This window comes from Herpailurus yagouaroundi, unplaced genomic scaffold (genome assembly GCF_014898765.1).
Source record: "Herpailurus yagouaroundi ecotype Mexico unplaced genomic scaffold, PumYag 141, whole genome shotgun sequence".
NCBI lineage: Eukaryota > Metazoa > Chordata > Mammalia > Carnivora > Felidae > Herpailurus > Herpailurus yagouaroundi.
In genome coordinates, this window is record NW_024412396.1 from 40,228,393 (window position 1) to 40,247,365 (window position 18,973).

Here is an 18,973-nt window from a genome sequence, read left to right on the forward strand (position 1 = left end):
CAGGTGAAGCAGGACTCACCTGATTCTTCTTCATGAACAGCTGTACAGTTTGTAGATTCGTGCCATAGTCTGCTGACTGGGCCAGAGGCAGCCTCTCTTCCACCCACAGCTATAGAGACCAGAAGGCAGGGGCAGCTGATGATGGTCATGGTCAACTTTTCCCCACACACTCACCTGGGTCAGACAGAGCTCTTTCCTGCTGTGTCTCCCCGGTTCTTCCCAACGCCCCATGAGGATTTTGCCCCCATTTTATAGATGGGGACAGTTTGATATTATGAGGTTCCAAATGACTTGCTCCTGGTCACACACGGGGCAGGTAACATAGCTGGATTTGAACCCAAGTCTGTCTGCCCCGAAGTCCATAACTGAGTTACCATTCAAAAAGCATTGGTCGAAGGTCTGGGTGGCTCAGTCAGTTAAGCATCCAACTCTTGATCTCGGCTCAGGTCATGATCTCACAGCTTGTGGGATCGAGTCCTGCATTGGGCCCTGTGCTGACAGCATGGAGCCTGCTTGGGCTTCTCTCTCTGTCCCTTCCCCTCATGCTCTCTCTCTCAAAAATAAACATTAAAAAAACCCTTAAAAAAAAAAGCACTGGTTTTACTATCATATTTAATGCAATAATCACATTGGCTTTCTGAGATAAGGCGATGAAGGGACCAGAAATCTTTAAAAACTCCCTAGGGCTGCAGCCAGCCATCCTGCCTCTAGGGGGGGTCTGTACCCACTCACCGTCTCATCCTCTAAGTCCCGGCTGATCTGCAGCTTGGCTCGGGATGACTCCAGCTGCTTCTTCCTCCTCTCCAGGGGCTCCAGGAGGTCCAGGAACCGCTTCTCGATGCTCACGTCTGTGTCTTCTGCCTCATCTCCCAGTGAGGGCACCTGGGCAAGCAGCTCCCCCAGCTCCTCCTTCCGCACATTCACTTGGTCCTCCACACGCTGGGGCATAAGGGGACAGTGTCAGTACCAACCTTGGCACCTGGATAGTCCCTCATCCTCATCATCATCCGTATCCCATTCATCTTTAAAGGCCCCACCTCCCCCAGGAAGTCTCCCTGGTGTCCCCACTCATCCTTCCTGCCTCACAAGCGCCTGTCCTATACTTGTGGTGCATGCTTTTATTAACCCCGGATCCCTGTCTTCACTACAAAGGGGTAGGAGATGGGTTATGAACCAGGAGACATTTTTGCTTGATAAAGGCAAGCCCACCTAAGAGGAACAGGAGTACTTACTTTCAGGTTGCACATTTGCTTCCTAAGATCTCCTATTCCAACACTCCCAGTCTACAACCCACTCACGTGCCTTCAGCTTAGCCAGCATCCGGTTGACACTGGTCAGGTCCTTGCCAGGGTCATCGGACCGCAGCTGGTCCTCCATAGCACTGATCCACTTGTTGAGGTCGGCGTGGGTCTGTGAGCGCAGGTAGGAGTTCCTGGCAGCTGAGAGGTGCTGGGTCCTCTCCTGTGTGGTGGCCTGAAGTTCATCCCAGAGCCGGTGCAACTCTTCCAGCCTCTGGGACACCAGGGCCAAATAATGAGGCTTCTCCTCCATCAGCTGCTTTCCTTCCTGTGGGGGAAACAGGAGGGCTCACGCTTTGAGGCCAGGCAGCCTCGGAACAGCCCTGCTCCAAGTGGTTGCCAGGGGTTAACGGAGGTCAGGGAGGCAAAGAATCTGCCTGGAACTCAGGTGAGGCTCATCTCAAAGACTGCACCCCCCCCCCCAACCCGAGTTATTTTCAGGAGAAGGTGTGACAGGCAGGGGTATGTCTGGAGCAAAGGACTCAGGGAGATTGTAGTATGGGGAGTTGCAGACCAGGATCAACTGATGCTAAATTATTTTTTAATTAAAAAAGATTCAAGATCCATCCAGGTACAAGCAGCATGGAAAGGACTCTACTCTCTCTTGATGGTTTTCCCAGAGGCTATGCACTGCTAACCTTTGTGGTATGTTTCAGTTACTGAGTGTGTCTTACCTGGTTTTCACCTGAATAAATGTACCGTTTTAGGTGAGTACAGTATAATATGACATAGGCCTGGAAATAGATGTTGCTAATACTAGCCAATAGTTACTGTATGCCCAGTAAGTGCTAAGGGCTATTCTAAGTGCTTTAATGCTCACCATCCCTTGGCTAGGTATTGTTATTACCCTCATTTTTCAGATGAAGAAACTGAGGCCCAGAGAGGTTGAGGAGTTGGACAGTCTGGCTTGGAGCCTGCACCTTCAACCACAATGACTTCTTCCTACTTTTTCCTGGACAGCCACAGTAGGGAGGAGTAAATGCAACTGATTCTCAGATCTACCACCAGCTACATTTTGACTTGGGCCCTTGGGCAAACTTGTTATAGGGGGGACCCCTGGATCCCCATCTATGAGGGGTTGTCCTGCCCATCCAAATAATGAGGGTCAATGGTCCCCTGAGCCACTCTACTCATCTCATATACTCCTTTGCCCTTGGGAGGGACGGTGCTGGTGTCCTGGTGAGAATAATGGAAGGCAAACAGAGATAACTGGTGTCCTGGCACTAGATGCTGAGGCACCAACTCAGGTTTTCTCACTGTCCTGGACTGTCTCTAGACTCAGGCCACCCAGAGGAGGCACCAATTCTGACCAGACCCTACAAGGCTGGATATACCAGGAGCTCTGAAGGTTTGGCTACTATTTAGAGAAATTTTTCACTTCCAGGGTCTATACCATCCAGTAAGCTTCAGATAGTGTCTATGCCCTGAGTGAAGCTTATTCAGGTAAGCACATCTGAGCAGAGAGCCCCCCACCACTCACCATTTGCTTTACTTACTGCATCAATGCTATCTAACCATCCTTGGTGGGAAGCCAGGTCTGCCACAAAGGCCTGGTGCTTCAGCCACTTGTTTTGAAGGTTTCTCACTTCATCATAGGAGACATCCTGAGATGTTAGCAGCTTGTCATTGATCCAGAGAGTGAGCTGTGGACAGAAAGCGGGAGTCCAACAATCTCTGAGTGTACCTCTTTGGCCAGGGGCTCAGGGCAGGTCCTGATCTCCACCTCTGGCTGCAGAAGAAGGCCAAGGAGAGGAAGTAGGAATACAGCAGAGTACTACTCTCCAAAGCTCTTGGTTCCTAACTCCCAGCACAGGCAACTTAACCTGTGTTGTCTCAGGGTTAAAACATAAGCACCTGAGTGTCTTCCCTAGTAGACTGTGTGCAGTATGACTCCAGGGATATCTATGCTTCTCTCCATATTTCCAGGACCTAGGACAGGGCCTGGCCTATTACAGGAACTCAGTGAGTGTTTACTGGATGGACAGATAAATCCATCCTTTGGCAGTAGGGTGAGAAATCATTAATAAACACAGAGAAAATGTTATCTGAGGAAGAAGTCAAGGGCAGATCCTATATTTAACAATGAGGGAAGAACCGTGATAAGCATCCAATGTTTCCAAGATGTCCTGGCAGCATACCAAGCCTGGTTGGTGCCAAGGGCAGAGGTAGATGAAAACAAAGTTGTTTGAGCAGGGTGGAAAGGGGTATGAGGATGGGAGCAAAAAAGAAGTCAGAGAAAGCACCATTCCACACAGAAGTACTGCTCATGGAGGGACTCAGGAGTGTGGCTTACACCAGGCTGAGCAAGGACCTCTGAGTCAGTTCTCCAACTGGGAGGTTTGCTGAAAATGCTGTTCTCTCTCTCTCACCCCTTAAGGTTCTGATTCATCGGGGCCTCAGTGGGGCCCAGCACTTTGCATTTAATGAGGGCCAGGACTGGCTCCATCATTTTCAGGGCCCACTGCAAAATGGAAATACTCAAAATTATTAAGAATTTCAAGATGGCAACCACAGACCATTAAATCAAGCATGGGGCCCTTCTAAGCACAGGTCCTGTATGAATGCACAGGTTGCATGTTCTTGAAGCTGGCCTTGACTAGGGCCCTAGGTGACTTTAATATAGATAGCCCTAGGGCCACTCTTTGAGGAACCCTGCCCTAGACTGTGCAAATTAAAAGATGACTTTGTAGATTCAGGGTTAAAAAAAAAAAAAAAAAAAAGAAAAAAGAATTGTAGAACCAAAGATTCTAGAGGATGACCTATGCTATCAAATACCCAGAGTTTCCCTCATGAAATTCCAGACTCCCAACTTGGAATCCTGTGGACTTTTTTTTTTTTAAGTTTATTTACTTATTTTTTAGTAATCTCTACACCCAACGTGGGGCTCAAACCCATGACTCTGAGATCAAGAGCAGCACACTCCTCTGACTGAGCCAGCCTTGGTGTACTCCCTGTGGACTTCCTAGGGCACTTTGATCCTAGAATGGAATCTCCTGCAAAGTGACCTGACTTGCTGCAGCCTCACCTCTTGGCAGTTCTGGAGGAAGTTCTGGAGCTCCAAGTTGTCTCTCAGAGTTGCTGAGGCCTCCTGAGCCTTCTCCTTGTTTTTCCTGTGCCTGGAAGGGAAGCCGGATGCTGTGGTTCACAACATGGCTAAGCCTGGGAATCATGCACAACACCACCAGCCCTACCTGGCTCTGGCCTCATGACCTTGGGGGTGGAGAGTACCTGTCCTCAATCAGCTGCACCTTCTCTAGGATCTTGTCTGAGTAGAGGTTTTTGTCAGCTACCAGCTTGTTTCCAGAGTCCACAGGACTCAAGACCTTATCCTGGTTGTTCTCCATAGACATCAAGAAATCCTCAAATTTCCGGATCCCAGCCTCTGCAGCCTCTAGGGAGTCTGGGGGCTCCAAGTGAGCCAGAGTATATTCCTGTTGAAGCAAGTTTCCAGATAAGGGATGAAGACAAGCTGAGAGGGCAGTGAGGACACTTGCCAAGCAGTAGCACCGTGTGCAGCCATATAGGCTACAGCACGAATGGTGACCTGCTGGAGTTGTGCAAGGAAGAGGCAACCCCAGGCTTGGCCCCCGGCACCCGAGGAACAGTGTGCCTAAAGCCACATGGAAGGGTAATGGCTCAGGGGAAAATTTACAACTCCAGCCTGTAACTGACCCAAGAAGAAGGCAAAGTTTAGGACACAGGGCTGGAAAAGGCACATGGTAAGGAACAAAGAGGATTTCCCCCCAATTGGCTAGAGAGAGTCCCCCAAAATTTGTTCTCTGAGAACATTCACAGACTCACCAGTGCTGTTGCCCTGAGAGATAACCCCACTTCCCAATCCTGAATGCCTCCCTCTACCTGATTGCTGAGGATGGCTTCAGCTTGCTTGGCATCTCTCTGGAACTCCTGGAAGCCAAGGCACTGGGCGAGCGAGTGGTTGCGGCTCTCCCACATCCGGCACAGGGCATCCCAGCCCGCATCCAGGCCCTCCAGCCTCTGGCCCAGAAGCAGATACTCCGGGTCCGTCTGATCACGGATCACATTCTCTCCGGATACCCTGACATGCTGGTAGCTCTCTTGGTGCCCATCAATCTCGTCCTTGATGGCCACATGCTGCTGAAGGAGCTGCTCGGCCTCCGGGAGGGACTCGGGCATGTCCTCGGAGGCCACGGCCTTCTGGGCCATGGACAGCCAGGACTGGAAGTCATCTAGATTCTGCAGGAAGGCCTGCAGCTGGCTGGCTTCACCCAGCGAGGCTTCCTGCTCCTGGAGGGCTTCCTGCAGGTCCTTCCACAGCTGCTCCACACATGCCTGCCGCTGGCCAATGTCCTCTCTCTGCTCAGGGTGAGATGCCATCAGCTGCTGCGACTCACGCTCCAGGGCACCCACGCGGGCCTGGATGGCGGCCACGTCGCGCTCCAACCCCGACAGCTTCCGCTGGATGGCAATGACGCCTGCCAGGTCCTGGCCCAGGTCCTTTGTGGACCGTACCACGTGCATCTTGTCCTCAATCCACTTGCTAGTCTCTTCACAGTCCACACAATAGTTACGCACCCGGAGGGCTGAGTTTACTGCCTCCCGCCGCTCTGACACTACTGTCTGGAATGCCAGCCACCTGCCAAGGGGGACACAGAAACCCACTTCCTTAACCCTTCCCACAGGGCATCTCTACCCAGATTCCCAGCAGAGTCTCTCTCCATAGATCTTGCACACCAAAGAAAATCATCTACCCAACAAACTGTGATGAGTAAAATTCATTTATCCAATTTTACCCAAGATAATATAGACTGCCAATCGGATATTTCCATCAGGAGGAGGCGAGATTCCAACCAGAAGTTAAGGAACGACCATGACACTTAGTTTGGTTATGTAGTTGAATTCTGGGCAAACATAGAACCTCCCCAGATTTTTTGAAATGCTGAAAATAATTAGAAACCTTACATTTATCAACTTAAAGGCAATTTCAGGACACAAGGTGCCAGTGGCCCTAAAGGAACCATACAGATGCCTAAGACCATGTTCACAGTGCCCAAGGCCTATAAAGGTCACCTTGTTTCTTTTTTTTTTTAATTTTTTTTTTAACGTTTATTTATTTTTGAGACAGAGAGAGACAGAGCATGAACGGGGGAGGGTCAGAGAGAGGGAGACACAGAATCCAAAGCAGGCTCCAGGCTCTGAGCTGTCAGCACAGAGCCTGACACGGGGCTCGAACTCACGGACCGCGAGATCATGACCTGAGCCGAAGTCGGCCGCTTAACCGACTGAGCCACCCAGGCGCCCCAAAGGTCACCTTGTTTCTAAAAGAAAAGAGGCCTGGGGTGCCTGGGTGGCTCGGTCAATTGAACATCTGACTCTTGATTTCAGCTCAGGCCATGATCCCAGGGTCCATGCTGAGTCAGGCTCCATGCTGGGCATGGAGGATGCTTAAGATTCTCTCTCCCCTCTTCCTCTCCCCTTCTCCTACTCACACACTCACACACACACACACACACACACACACACACACACTCTCTCTCTCTCTCTCTCTCTCTCAAACGAAAATAAAAGTGGCCTTATGGAGGAGGAGGAGGAAGAGGAAGGGAGAAACTGGGATTATAATTGAGAAATGGATAATATAATCTTGACCTTAAGATGCACTGCCAGAATGAAAATGGGAAATACGCAAAGGTCTGGCAGATGTTCTGGAACCTGGGGTTGGTCTGCAGCTCCCAGTAAGCTTCTTCTAAAGAGCTGGGCATCAGCATGGGCTGAGGCCACCAGAGACCCTTTCCTTGGACCCAAGTTTACTCATTCTGAGTAATATGTAATAAGTAAGTAATACGGAAGCACTTAAGAGTGTGCTGAGTGCTCATTTGCTGAGCTCATCTTTCTTGAATACCAACAGGGTATAATAAGTATTATGTTAGCTGTTGGGAGAACATAGTCATAGTCAGAATTCACCTTATGGAGTGTATGATTTAGAGAGAAATTAAGACAAGCTCACAAAATAACTGGTATAAAGTACTATGTACACCAGGCAGAGAGAACTAAGGACACTGTGAGGGTGATGGGGGTGATGGGGGCAGGTTTTGTGGTGGACATCAGAGTTGAATCTCAATGAGCAGCTCTCCAGCACCACCACTGTACTGATCTAAGGATTGGGTCCTGAGTATCTTACTCCTCTTTGTACCCTCAGAACCTGGGGGAAGGAGGCTGAGCAACTAGGCAAATGGCCTGGGGAGAGGGCAAGGTGGGTACTCCCAAGGTGTGACAACAGCTGCTAAAGAGGGGTGAGAGGTCTGCAAAGAGAAGTGGGAGATAGGCTAGGAGGAACTGGGAATACCAGGACAGAGAAGAGCAAGAGCCCAAAGATTTTGCAGTTTCTCTCCTAGACAGAGAAGTCCCTAATTCCTGGGAAATTCTGTGCCTCCATGCAAGAAGCTCTGTGGTGATTTTCTAGGCCTTTCCTGGTGTGGCCTCACCACAGCCACCAGCAGAGACCACAGAGAGGATGGGCTGGGAATTAAGTCTAGTTGCTCCTGCTGCACTGTCTTTAAGATGGAAGAAGCTGACAGAACCACTCCAGTCAGCCCTGGTGAGGCCAGTCAGAAGTTCAGGTTTGGTCCTGGGCCAAATCATTAAAAAAAAAAAATGGAATTGGGGTGTGTAGATGGCTCAGTCCATTAAGCCTCCAACTTTGGCTCAGGTCATGATCTTGTGGTTCATGGGTTTGAGCCCCACACTATGCTCTGTGCTGACAGCTCAGAGCCTGGAGTCTGCCTCAGATTCTGTGTCTTCCTCTCTGCCCCTCCCCAGCTCGCTCTCGCTTTCTCTCTCAAAAATAAACATTAAAAAAAATGGAATGTATACAGCGTATGAAGGTAATCACTTATTCAGTAAGTGCTTGAATGACTCATATGGGCCAAGCCTGGCAGAAGAGATTTCAGTTGTGTCCCTGTTCACTCATTCACTAAATATTTATCATGCAACTGTCATGTGCCTTTTGCCAGGCACTGTTCTAGGCTCTAGGGATGTAGCAATGAACAAAGCAAAGTACTTGCTCTCATTTGAATGAGCAGAGACAGATAAGTAAGTCCATAATTCATCAAGTGGTGATAGGTACAATGAAAAAGTAAAGCAACATAATGAGATAGAGGCAGCGGGGCTGGGTAGGAAGTAGATAGTGATGTTTTCAACTGGGTGGTCAGTGAAGGCTGTTCCAATAAGCTGAGTCTGAATAATATAAGGGAGTAAGCCGTGTGTGTGTGTGTGTGTGTGTGTGTGTGTGTGTGTGCGCGCGCGCGCGCGCGTGCGCGCAGGCATGTAGATTTTCGGGCCTTAAATACATAAGGCTTTGTTTTGACATTATCATCATGGTAAGTCCTTCTATCAAAGAATATGGCATACTTCTCTTCCTTTTCAAGTTTTGTTCTGCTTCCTTCACATTCACTTTGCATATTTCTTGTCATTTTATTCTTTACTTTTTTATTTTTTTAACATTTATTCATTTTCTTAAAATAACTTTTTTGTTAATGTTTTTGTTATTTATTTTTGAGAGACAGAGACAGAGTACAAGTGGGGGAGGGGCAGAGAGAGAGGGAGACACAGAATCCGAAGCAGGCTCCAAGCTCTGAGCTGTCAGCACAGATCCCGAAGCACAGCTCAAACCCACAAACCATGAGATCATGACCTGAGCCAAAGTCGTCACTTAACCAACTGAGCCACCCAGGCATCCTGTTACTTATTTTTTTCTAAATATAATTTATTGTCAAGTTAACTAACATACAGAGTATACAATGTGCTCTTGGTTTTGGGAGTAGATTCCCATGATTCATAACTTGCATACAACACCCAGTGCTCATTCCAACAAGTGCCCTCCTCAATACCCATCACCTATTTTCCCCTCCCTCCACCCCCTTCAACCCCCAATTTATTCTCTGTATTTCAGAGTCTCTTATGGTTTGCCTCACTCTCTGTTTGAAACTATTTTTCCCCCTTTCCCTCCCCCTGGTCTTCTGTTAAGTTTCTCAAACTCCACATATGAGTGAAAACATAGGATATCTTTCTCTGACTTATTTCACTTAGCAGAATACCCTCCAGTTCCATCCATGTTGTTACAAATGGCACGATTTCATTCTTTCTCATTGCCAAGTAGCATTCCATTGTATATATAAACCACATCTTCTTTAGCCATTCATCAGTTGATGGATATTTGGGCTTTTTCCATAATTTGGCTATTATTGACAGTGCTGTTATAAACATTGGGGTACATGTGCCCCTATGCATCAGCACTCCTGTATCCTTTGGATAAACTCCTAGTAGTGGCCAAGTGGATATTTGGAAAGAGAATATTCCAAACAGAGGAAAGCTCAACTATATGCTTGGTGCTCAAAGCACTGTGGGCAGTAAAGATACTGCTCTTCATTTGCTTCTAGTCTAGCAGGAAAGTTCTTCAGGATAAAAGTAATTATAATGGAAGGTAGACTATAAAGCTCTGAACCAGTACAAAGGAGGGAAAGAATGGTTTTCATCTTGGACACTGGGAAAAAGAGGCACCTGAACTGGTCTAAAGGATGGGCCTGATTTGGAATGTAGAGTTGGACGAGAATGCTCTCTGGTAGGGAGAATGGCAGTGGCATGGGGGTAGGCTGTGGGCAGAGGCAAAGAATCACAGTTGTTTAAAAAATACATATTTGAAGAGCTATCACGTGAAAGAAGACTCATAATAAGTTTTTATTTCTCTAAAGGGCAGGGCCAGAACCAAGGTCTACAAATTTCAAGGAAGGAGATTTCCATTCACTAGGAGGTCAGACCTTCTAACCAAGGGAGTTGCCTCCAAATGGGGTGGGCTGCATGGTGAAGGGGTGAGCTACCCACCCCTGTAAGTGTCTGTACAAGAACAGCGGTCTGGAGTAGTCAGCCAGATTAGATGACTTCGCAGGTATGTTTCAACTCTCAGATTTAACGAGAAAACCATCTTACCATTTCACGCCTCAGGTTTTCTCTCACCTAAGGATGGCAAGTGCCTTGACGTATTTCACTTAGGATGGTTCACAGCTTCAGGATTTATGAAGATCATTCTCATGAAGGCAACAGATACATAACTGACAAGTTCTTCCTGTCTTGCACGCACACACACACACACACACACACTTATACACACACACACACACCCTCATTATGTCCAAGCCTAAAGAAGATCAAAAAGTCATCTTCCTCCTCTGCACAAACTTCACATTACAGAGGAATCTCCTGACCTCAGTCTCTGTCATTAGATGCTGAGATAATCGGTCCTGTTCTAGTGACTCTGAAGTATCCCTGTCACCCTCCGCCTCCCACTGGGCCCCCACCAGAATCTCTATTAGGCTGAGCCTTTTTTTTTTTTTTTAGTACAATGGGGTCTTACCTAACTCCACCTCCCAGATTGCTTCAGGCAGAGCAAAGCCCCGACATAAGTGTGGGGAAAGGAACTGGGGCAACAGGGAGGTGGTAAACATGTGGTATTGTGTGTGCAGGGCCCAAGGTAACAAAGGGAACACAGGCTTGTGCTATCCTCAGAGATCCTTGAGGAACTCATGGCAATTATGCCTTGGACAGAAAGCACCCCCTCTCTAAAGGTTCCTTAGGGGCTGTTTTTTGTTCCAGCCACAAAGCGAGCTCAAGGCTTCCTGCTAATTCTCCTGCTCATTCAAGCCAGCCTCATTATCGATGCTGCATTTTGGCACAGGCAGGAGCTCTCTTTTATGGACAGTACTTAAGAGCTCTCAGAAAGCAATTTTTCCTGTCTACGAATGTCTGGGGAAATGTGGCATGAGTGCCTTATGGCCTGATTCTAACTACAAGTGCGCTCAGAACGTTTCCTCCATCACACAGGATACACCCCACCCTGTGTGGTGAGTGCAGCGCTGTTTACCCCTTGTTGCTACAGTCCATGGTCAGAAGGAGACTGTGACTGAGAAAGACAGGAGCTCTGAGGGTACAAACCTGACAGTGCCTAGCAGGAATCCTGACTTTGGGGCCATACCCCAAGGGAGTGTCAGTGGCCCAGAGAAGATGCCCTCAGCCCGCAGCCCTACCCACACCCCACCTGCTATTCAGGTGGTCCTGGTACTGCTTCACTTCCCCACTGCGAGGGTGGCTGCTGTCTACCAGGCTGTTGGCAGCAAGGTTCACGCCGTCAATCTGTATCATCAACGTCTTCATCTCCTGGTCCAGGATGTCAAACCTGATAGGGACAGAGAAGATGAGGACTGGGGAGGCAGCCTGGGCACTTGGCCTACTGCCCTGTCTCTGGAACCTGGAACTCTCACTTTCTCCTTCCATCTCCTAAATACATGTGACCGGGTAAGGGGGCAGAAAGGAAAAAGTAATGCTGACAGACTCTATTTTCTGATACATGGGTCCAATTTCATAGTTTGGCATTTCTTGGACCAGGCTAGTAAACAGCTGGTTGCTTACCACATAGGCCATTGGCTCAATGGAGAGGCAGAGGGGAAAGAAGAGGTGTGTATGTTGGGGTGGGGGTGGGGTTGATCACCTCAAAGAACACCTGCCATGTCTCCACCGCCACAGCTGCTACTCTTTGGCCCTAATTCCACTGGCCTTGATACCTTGACCTGAAGGATACCCTCCCCAGCCAGGTGCTCTGTCCCCAGGTAGGAGAAGGGGGAGCTTCTGGGGGCAGGGTGTAGTTATGCAAGCTGACCCTTCTGGGATAAGAGACCAGGTCTCTCCAGCACCCTGGGCCCACCCCAGCACACTTTAGGGAGTGACCTCTCCTCCTCAACTCTCTAGTTCTGTACTTAAGACACTTGGAGTGCCGTCCAGACTGGGGGCATGCTCCCCCATGCCCGAGCGCGGATAGAATCAGAATACTGGACAGGAGAGTGGCCTTACAGACCAGTAGTTTGCAAACTGGTCCCTGTGGCCATTTGGGGCTCTGTGGCTTAGTGACTGCCATAGAGAGCTAGAGGTGGTGAGGCTCCGACTTCTCACCTCCCCCTTAACCAAACAGTTCTACTTTCCTCTGTGTTATATGTCAGAGGTTCTATATACAATTCATTTGAACAAAGACTGCTGTGGCCGAAAAGTAATTGAATAACTGGACTAGAAAGATCCCCTGTGTTATTTTAAGGAAGGCCCCAGGGGGCAAAGTACCCAAAGCCACAGAGCCTGATTAAAACCCATGACTCTGGTGCATGGCCTGAGCAATTAAGGGTATCCCGTCCCCTCTCAGAGAGAGCTCTCCTGATCTAGAGGTTGTTCCTACAGTGCGGGGCCATAGTGCGGGGAGCTGAGGGAGAGAAAGCCAGGCTCTGACCTGTGCTGTGCGACCTCCAGGTCCTCCAGTGTGTCTGGGATTTCCATCTGGGCCAGCCACTTTTCCTTCTCACCCATCCACAGCTCACAGGCATCTGTCTCCCCAAACACCGTATACAGGTCCAGGGCATCCTGCAGCCTCTGCCGACGCAGGTCTGCCTGGGCCACCACCTGCTGGTAGAGCTCCCGAAGGGCCTGCAGCCGGTTGGTCACATCTGGGGAATCCCGAAACTCTTGGGGGAAGTCCTGGGCCTGCTGCTCCAGATGTTCCATCACCCCGCGGCTCTCCTCCAGCTCCTCCAGGAAGTCCTTATGCTTCTTCCCCAGGGCCCGTGTGGCCCCCTCATCCTGTCCCACGTCTTCACCTGAGAGCAGCCGGTGGGCATCTTGCAGCCAGGCCTTTAGGTCGTCAGCATCACCCTGGAACTGGAAGAAGTTCTCAGCATCCTGGAGGTTCTTCTTGCGAAATGCAGCCAGCTCCTTCAGCTGGTCCCACTGTGCAGACACCTCCTTGATTCGGGCCTCAATCTGTGGGTGCCCAAATTGCTTACGTGCGACCATGCCCTCTGCCTCCTGGAAGATCTGCTCCAGGTGGGTGTCCAGCCCTCGGAGCTCATCCTCAAAGGCCTTGTGCTTGCGCTGAAGGATGAGCACACTCGTCAGGTCTTTGCCATAGTCCAGGGAAGAGTAGATCTGCTCCTTCTCCTTGATCCAGCTCTCGGCCTCGTCCATCTCCCAGAAGAACTTCCAGAGCCGTTTGGACTGCTCCAACTGGGCCTTCCGTCCAGCTGCCATGTTGCTCAGCTCCTCAAAGCACTGCTCCAGGTGGCTGATACGGTCCTGGATAACCTGGGGGTCGCAAGGCTGGTATCCTGGGAGGAATGAAAGAAGGGAAAGCAAAAGAGGTAAGGGTTTTGTTTGTGGGCAAGCCTTGGATCAGTTGCCAGGCTAGAACCACACAATCTAGAACCTGCCATCTCACTGGGGCTTTGGAAGTGGACACAGAGTTCCCAGTTGCTCAGAGGACAGGCCAAGTTCTTTATAATTAGTTCCCATTAACAATTCAGGAATAAGGTGGGTCGGCTCTTGGTAGAAACGCGTAACACGAAATTCTTTTTTAAAAGGCCCAGGCACGGATTTCAAGATGATTCTTCAAGGAGGCATCAGGATCTTTAAGACCCAAAGCTATAATTCTAAATGGTCTCTGCTGTATCTTGAACTAGCAGAGTGAATGGAAGGCAGATGATGCCTTATTGGTGCTTAGGAACACCTTCTGATTCTAGATTACTGAAGCAGTTGCCTGCTATCTGGAGAATTTTGCTCTCCTTCAAGCTTCTCTTTTGCACCTTACTTGATGAAAGAAGCAGAATTCTAAAGCTGGAGGATTTATCCAAGTTGAGGTGCTAGAACACTGGGCCAGAGCATAGGGCTCTGGCTTCAGAGATCTCAATAGGGAGACATCCGTGGCCTCACCTTTCCCCTCAGTGAACTGCAGGGTGGCCGCAGTGATGGCCTTCACTTTGTCCCCTTGGATGGCGATGTCAGCTTCCATCAACTTGTGCTTCTGTAGCAAGTCCTCGACCTCCAACAAATGCTTCCCAAACTCAGCAGACAAGAGGTGAGCCTGGCAAAGAGGACAGACCAGGTAGAGGGGAAAAGGAGAGGTGAAGTCACATACCTGCTAGGAGAAGAGACCCCTCCAAAGGAAGCATCCATGGTATGGGGGCCTGGGAGTCAGATGCAGCTGGAAGACGCTTGCTGCTCAGCATAGAAGCTATAGAGGACTTCCTAGTGGGAGTGCCTTTCAGAATCATGCATGGAACGTTTTTCAGAAGCTCAAGCCCCACACTCGATCTCCTGCATCTGTCTCAAGGTTTGGGGCCTGGGCATGTGTATTTTTAGAAAGCTCCATGGTTGGTCTGATGTGCATCCTCAGTGAGACCCACTGCAGTGGAGGGAGAGGAGAGTCAGACTTCTTGGTTGCTCCTATGCTGGGAAGTCTGGATTCTAACCAGACTCAAACTGGGATTAGTTGGGGCCGGATTCTCCAAGCTCCTGATTCATGTCTATCACTTCTAGTCCTGTAGGTTGGCACCTGTGCTACCATAAACCCAAGATGCTTTGATCACCCGAAATACAGTGGACCTGGGTTGGTGACTTGTCTGGAGCAGAGGGAGACAAGCAGTTGATAGGTGGATGCAGCCAGACACCATACTGCCTCAGTTTCTCCATTTTGGGCCAGAGGCATGTTCGGCTGGGAGGCATCTAAGGAAGCACAGCTAACTGCAGGGCCAGTGCTGAGGTAGGGCTGGTGGGGAGGGGTGGGAGGCGGTGGGGGATGGGCAGCCTCCGGGGCTCACCTTGATCTCATCCATCCAGTCAATGCTGTGCAGCATGTCCTGGAAGAGCTTCTGCAGGGCCAGGGTTGTCTCCAGTCGCTGGCGCCGGGCCCTCAGCAGCTCCTGCAGATAGTTCCACAGGCGCAGGATGTTGTCCTTGCGGGCAGTGATGCGCTTCTGGTCATGGTAATTCTCCTTCTCTAGCTCCTGGGCCAGGTCCTCCAGGGCCCTCACCCGCTCCTCGTAAGCAGCTGTGTCGGTCTCGATGGCTTCATGCTTCTTCTTGGCGGCCTCCACGGCTGCCAGGTCATACCCAAAGTTGTCCTGTCCCATGCGGAGGAAAGCAGGTGGCTCAGTCAGGCTCCCCTTGGCCAGTCCCCAAGCACAGAGAAATGGCGGGTCCCTTCAGAACAACTGCTGGATGGGAAAGCCCATCCGAGGGGTGCATTCTGCTGTTTTTCTCAGCCTATCTTATCAAAGCCAAGTTCCAAAGACTAAATGTCTTACAAGAGCCTTTAAAAGAAGCTCATAATTTTATTCACTGTGCCATACACGTGGGTATGCCGTGTCTAAGTGACTGACCAAGCCCTTTCGCAGCCTGCTGGCACTCACTGCCCTGCCTTGAATGGACCTGCCCGATTCTGGGCAGGAAGGGGCTGCTTCTCACTTGGAAGCCATGCAGCTGTAAACAGATGGCTCACTCCCATGCTATCTAGGATGCACGCACACTCTCCAATTCTCTCAGAATGCTGGCTTTCCCCTTCCTGGACATTTGAGTCCAAGCTCTAAATGGAAAGGAACAGATGCTCTTATGGAGAATCAGCCCTGGGGTCAATTTTTGGCTAGTGAAATATGACGTGATCCTAGAGGTCAGAGTCCACGGAGAGTTCTTCCTCAAACGTGAATGCCGATTTACCCAGTCATGGGGAGCAGGGGAGCAGGGCCGCAAGGCCTGTGGAGAGGCTTATCCCACTGCCACTGAGAGGCCAGCTGGGGCTCCAGCCCAGCTCACTGCTGGGGCTCTGGAAAGCTTCTGCCTCCTGCAATCCCCAGTGTGTCCCCCCACTACCTGAGCCACGAGGCGCTGGTTTTCATTGAGCCACGTCTCTCTCATGGCGGCCTTTCTGTCAAAGCGTCGGGCCAACTGCTCCAGCTTCTCCTGCCGAATGAGCTCCTCCCTCAGGGCCAGCTCCCGCCGATACTCAGCTTCCTCCAGGCTTTCCCAGGCCTGTGTGAGGGACACAGGAGAACTCTTGGGGCATAGGGGAACACCTAGGTTTGAGGGTTCTGTCTCTTTCACCCGACACGGAGTGATTTCAGGAATCTAAGCAGAGCCTAGATTAAAATTCAGTCCATCTTTTGGCTACCAAAGACTTGGGGAGCACTGGTCCTGACCTCCCAGTTCCTTCCTCCACTAAACCTGCCTTAGACTCTTGGCCTAATATAATGTTACTCGCCTCTGTGGCTGCTCAGTAAATTCTCACTGACTAAATGGCTACTTTCATTCTGTTAGGACGTCCAAGTGATGCTAAGCCTCCAAACCTCTGAAGTACCAGAAAGCATTTCCCTTCTAATTAGTTCATATTCATCCCATAGTCAGAGAAACTAAGCTGTAAAACTGGCTCCAAGAATGGACTCTGGGCATCTGAACAGGGGGCTGAATTAATGGACAGTGAGTGGAGTCGGACCTCTCAGAACGAGGTTCAGAGAGCATTCCCAAACAGCCAGCATGTGCAGTTAATAACACTACAGAAGGTGGCTTGGTTTAATCCTGCCCAGTAACCATTCCCTGTGCCCTTATCAGACACTCAGTCAACCCACTGGCAATATGTAACGAAAACACTGCCATATACCCGGTTGATGTCAGACACTAGTTTCCCATCGTGAGGTGTATACACTTTCTGATTGTTGGCTCTCATCCGGGACTGGATGGTAAACAGTAGGACTTCCAGATTACCCTTCTCCTGAAACCTGTTGAGAAAACAGAGGTAGGGAAATTAGTGTCGAGGTCCCCATATTTTTTGCTGAAGTCAAAATGGAACACTGGCATCTTGGAGCTGGGATAGCAAAGCATGTTTTCCTTAAAAACAAAAAGTAAAGAGGATGTGTAGGTTTACTTACCTGTTAAGAAATCTATCATACTCACCAACTGTGATCTGCTCGGGGTTGAGTCTTTATAACACAAACCAGAAAAAACACAACAGCCACTACAGTGTTTGCTTATCATTTGCTTCTACAGGGGAATGGCTAACTGGAGTATTCCAATAATTCCTGCAGATACCAAGCTTTACCAATTGACACAAAAAAACTCTTCCCTGTTCTGAAATGATGAAGGCTTCTGACTAGCTCTTTAGTCAGCTTTTTACTGAGTGAGCCAAATAAACCTTAGAAGCCTCATTATCCATGTAAGAACATATTGTACTGAGAGCAACTTTCACTTGAGTACTAATGAACCAGCCCTCTGGACAAGTCCTAAAGGCCAGATGCATCTGAGTGGGGAGGAAAGACTGGGCTCCGGGGTGGTAATAGGTATAGGAGATAAGAACTGACAGCGGGGCGAATGTCTGGAACCGAAGGTCTAAGCTCAAGGTAACTGGGTACTTTTACATTTCCGTATGTACACAAGTATCTACCTACTTCTGCATCCTCCACGTAGCAGTCGAAGACTGGCTATAAACAAGGTCCCTACCCTGAGGCAAGCCTGACAGAGCTGACCACTCAGTCACTTCAAGAGGGCTATAATAGCCCAGAGCACCATCTGCTCAGCCAAGAGACAGCACCCCTGTGGTGCACTGCCTGGTAGATGCACAGGGGATGTTATCTGTACTGGATTTAGGACTTTAAAAGTGGGTTAGTGTCAGGCCAGAAACCAGATGCTTGTTTACAGTACATTCTAGACTCCATGTCTCATCTTTCTCTGTTTGAGAGTCATGAATGAAGAGTGTGGGAGGTGAGGGGGAGGAACGAGGCAGAGGGCACCACCAGTGAGCTAGAAATCTGTTTCAGAAGAGCTGGACCAGCTAACAGCAGGTGAGATGGAATGCCCCCGTGTCTGTGCGTACCTGCATGCACGTTTTTATGGGTGTGTCTGTATGTGCACGTATGGTTCTATTTGTGCCTATGTATGCACACATGTGCACAGGCCCTGCACACACTGGGGTGAAGCAGGGGTCTCAAGAGGCAGGCTAAATGCTGTGTTGATGAGCAGTGACAGATGAGAAACAGGATGTACCTGACAACCAACAGGACCCCACACAGAGAGCTCTGGGGCTGAGAATATAGAGGTCATTTTGAGATAGCAAAAGCATGGCTCAGTGCACAGAGGAGAGGAACATTCCAGCACAGGTTCTTTGAAGAGACTCAGAAGTCTGAGATTTCACTCCTGCTCCCCTTCAGGGATCTGGGAAAGTACTTTCTTTGGCTATGAGTTAAGGGTTACTCATCAGTGCCCATTTCCTACAGGCTGATGGCTTGGGAGCAGGGAGGCAGGGTGGGGATGAAGTAGATGACAGATGTGAAGCTCTCTAGTTTCTAGGATATACCTCCTGGATACACTTCTCAAGGCTCAGAGACTGGCTCTACCTTGGCAGTTTCTTAGCACTGATGCCCACCCTCCAAGTGCCAAGGCCCTTACTTGGGTGGCTTCTCCACGGTGCGGTAGGTGCTGAAGGCCTGGAGTTGTTGCTGGACGCCTGTCAGGGAGTTGGCAAACTTGCGGCTGTTCAGGACAGTGATGGTCTGCTCAATCCAGGTGAGCAGGTCAGAGGCCAGCCCACTGTACTTTTCAATCATCTTCTCAGTCTCAATGGCATGGTCAATTACCTAGGGAACCACTTTATTACTTATCCTTATCAGAAGAACAATGACATCAATGAGGCCACCAATGGGGACCACAATGAAGGTGGTCCTCCTCTCCAAAACTGGAATGTTCCACGTTGGGTTTGTTCCCTGAGCCCAACAGCACTGCTAAGGCAGGAGGAATGGACTGAAAGTAGACTGGAAACATTAGTAGGAAGCTAGCTGTGCTAGGGCTCAGGG

General features: G+C 49.7%; 1 protein-coding gene across 2 annotated transcripts in view; it reads right to left on the minus strand.

Annotated features, from left to right (window-relative positions):
* SPTB (spectrin beta, erythrocytic) overlaps positions 1-18,973 on the minus strand; it is a 128,999-nt gene that overhangs the window by 26,769 nt on the left and 83,257 nt on the right. For both annotated transcript variants that reach the window (XR_005790957.1, XM_040477387.1), the window contains exons 9-22: positions 18,570-18,757; positions 16,789-16,906; positions 16,005-16,163; positions 14,957-15,259; positions 14,070-14,220; positions 12,598-13,468; positions 11,365-11,502; positions 5,157-5,913; positions 4,527-4,729; positions 4,324-4,414; positions 2,795-2,941; positions 1,303-1,566; positions 733-939; positions 20-109 (exon numbers count right to left, since the gene is read on the minus strand). Coding sequence is in view for 1 of the 2 variants with exons in the window: in XM_040477387.1 (XP_040333321.1) it covers positions 20-109; positions 733-939; positions 1,303-1,566; positions 2,795-2,941; positions 4,324-4,414; positions 4,527-4,729; positions 5,157-5,913; positions 11,365-11,502; positions 12,598-13,468; positions 14,070-14,220; positions 14,957-15,259; positions 16,005-16,163; positions 16,789-16,906; positions 18,570-18,757 (3,687 nt within the window). In the remaining variant the exon portion in view is untranslated. The remainder of the gene's footprint in view (positions 1-19; positions 110-732; positions 940-1,302; positions 1,567-2,794; positions 2,942-4,323; positions 4,415-4,526; positions 4,730-5,156; positions 5,914-11,364; positions 11,503-12,597; positions 13,469-14,069; positions 14,221-14,956; positions 15,260-16,004; positions 16,164-16,788; positions 16,907-18,569; positions 18,758-18,973) is intronic.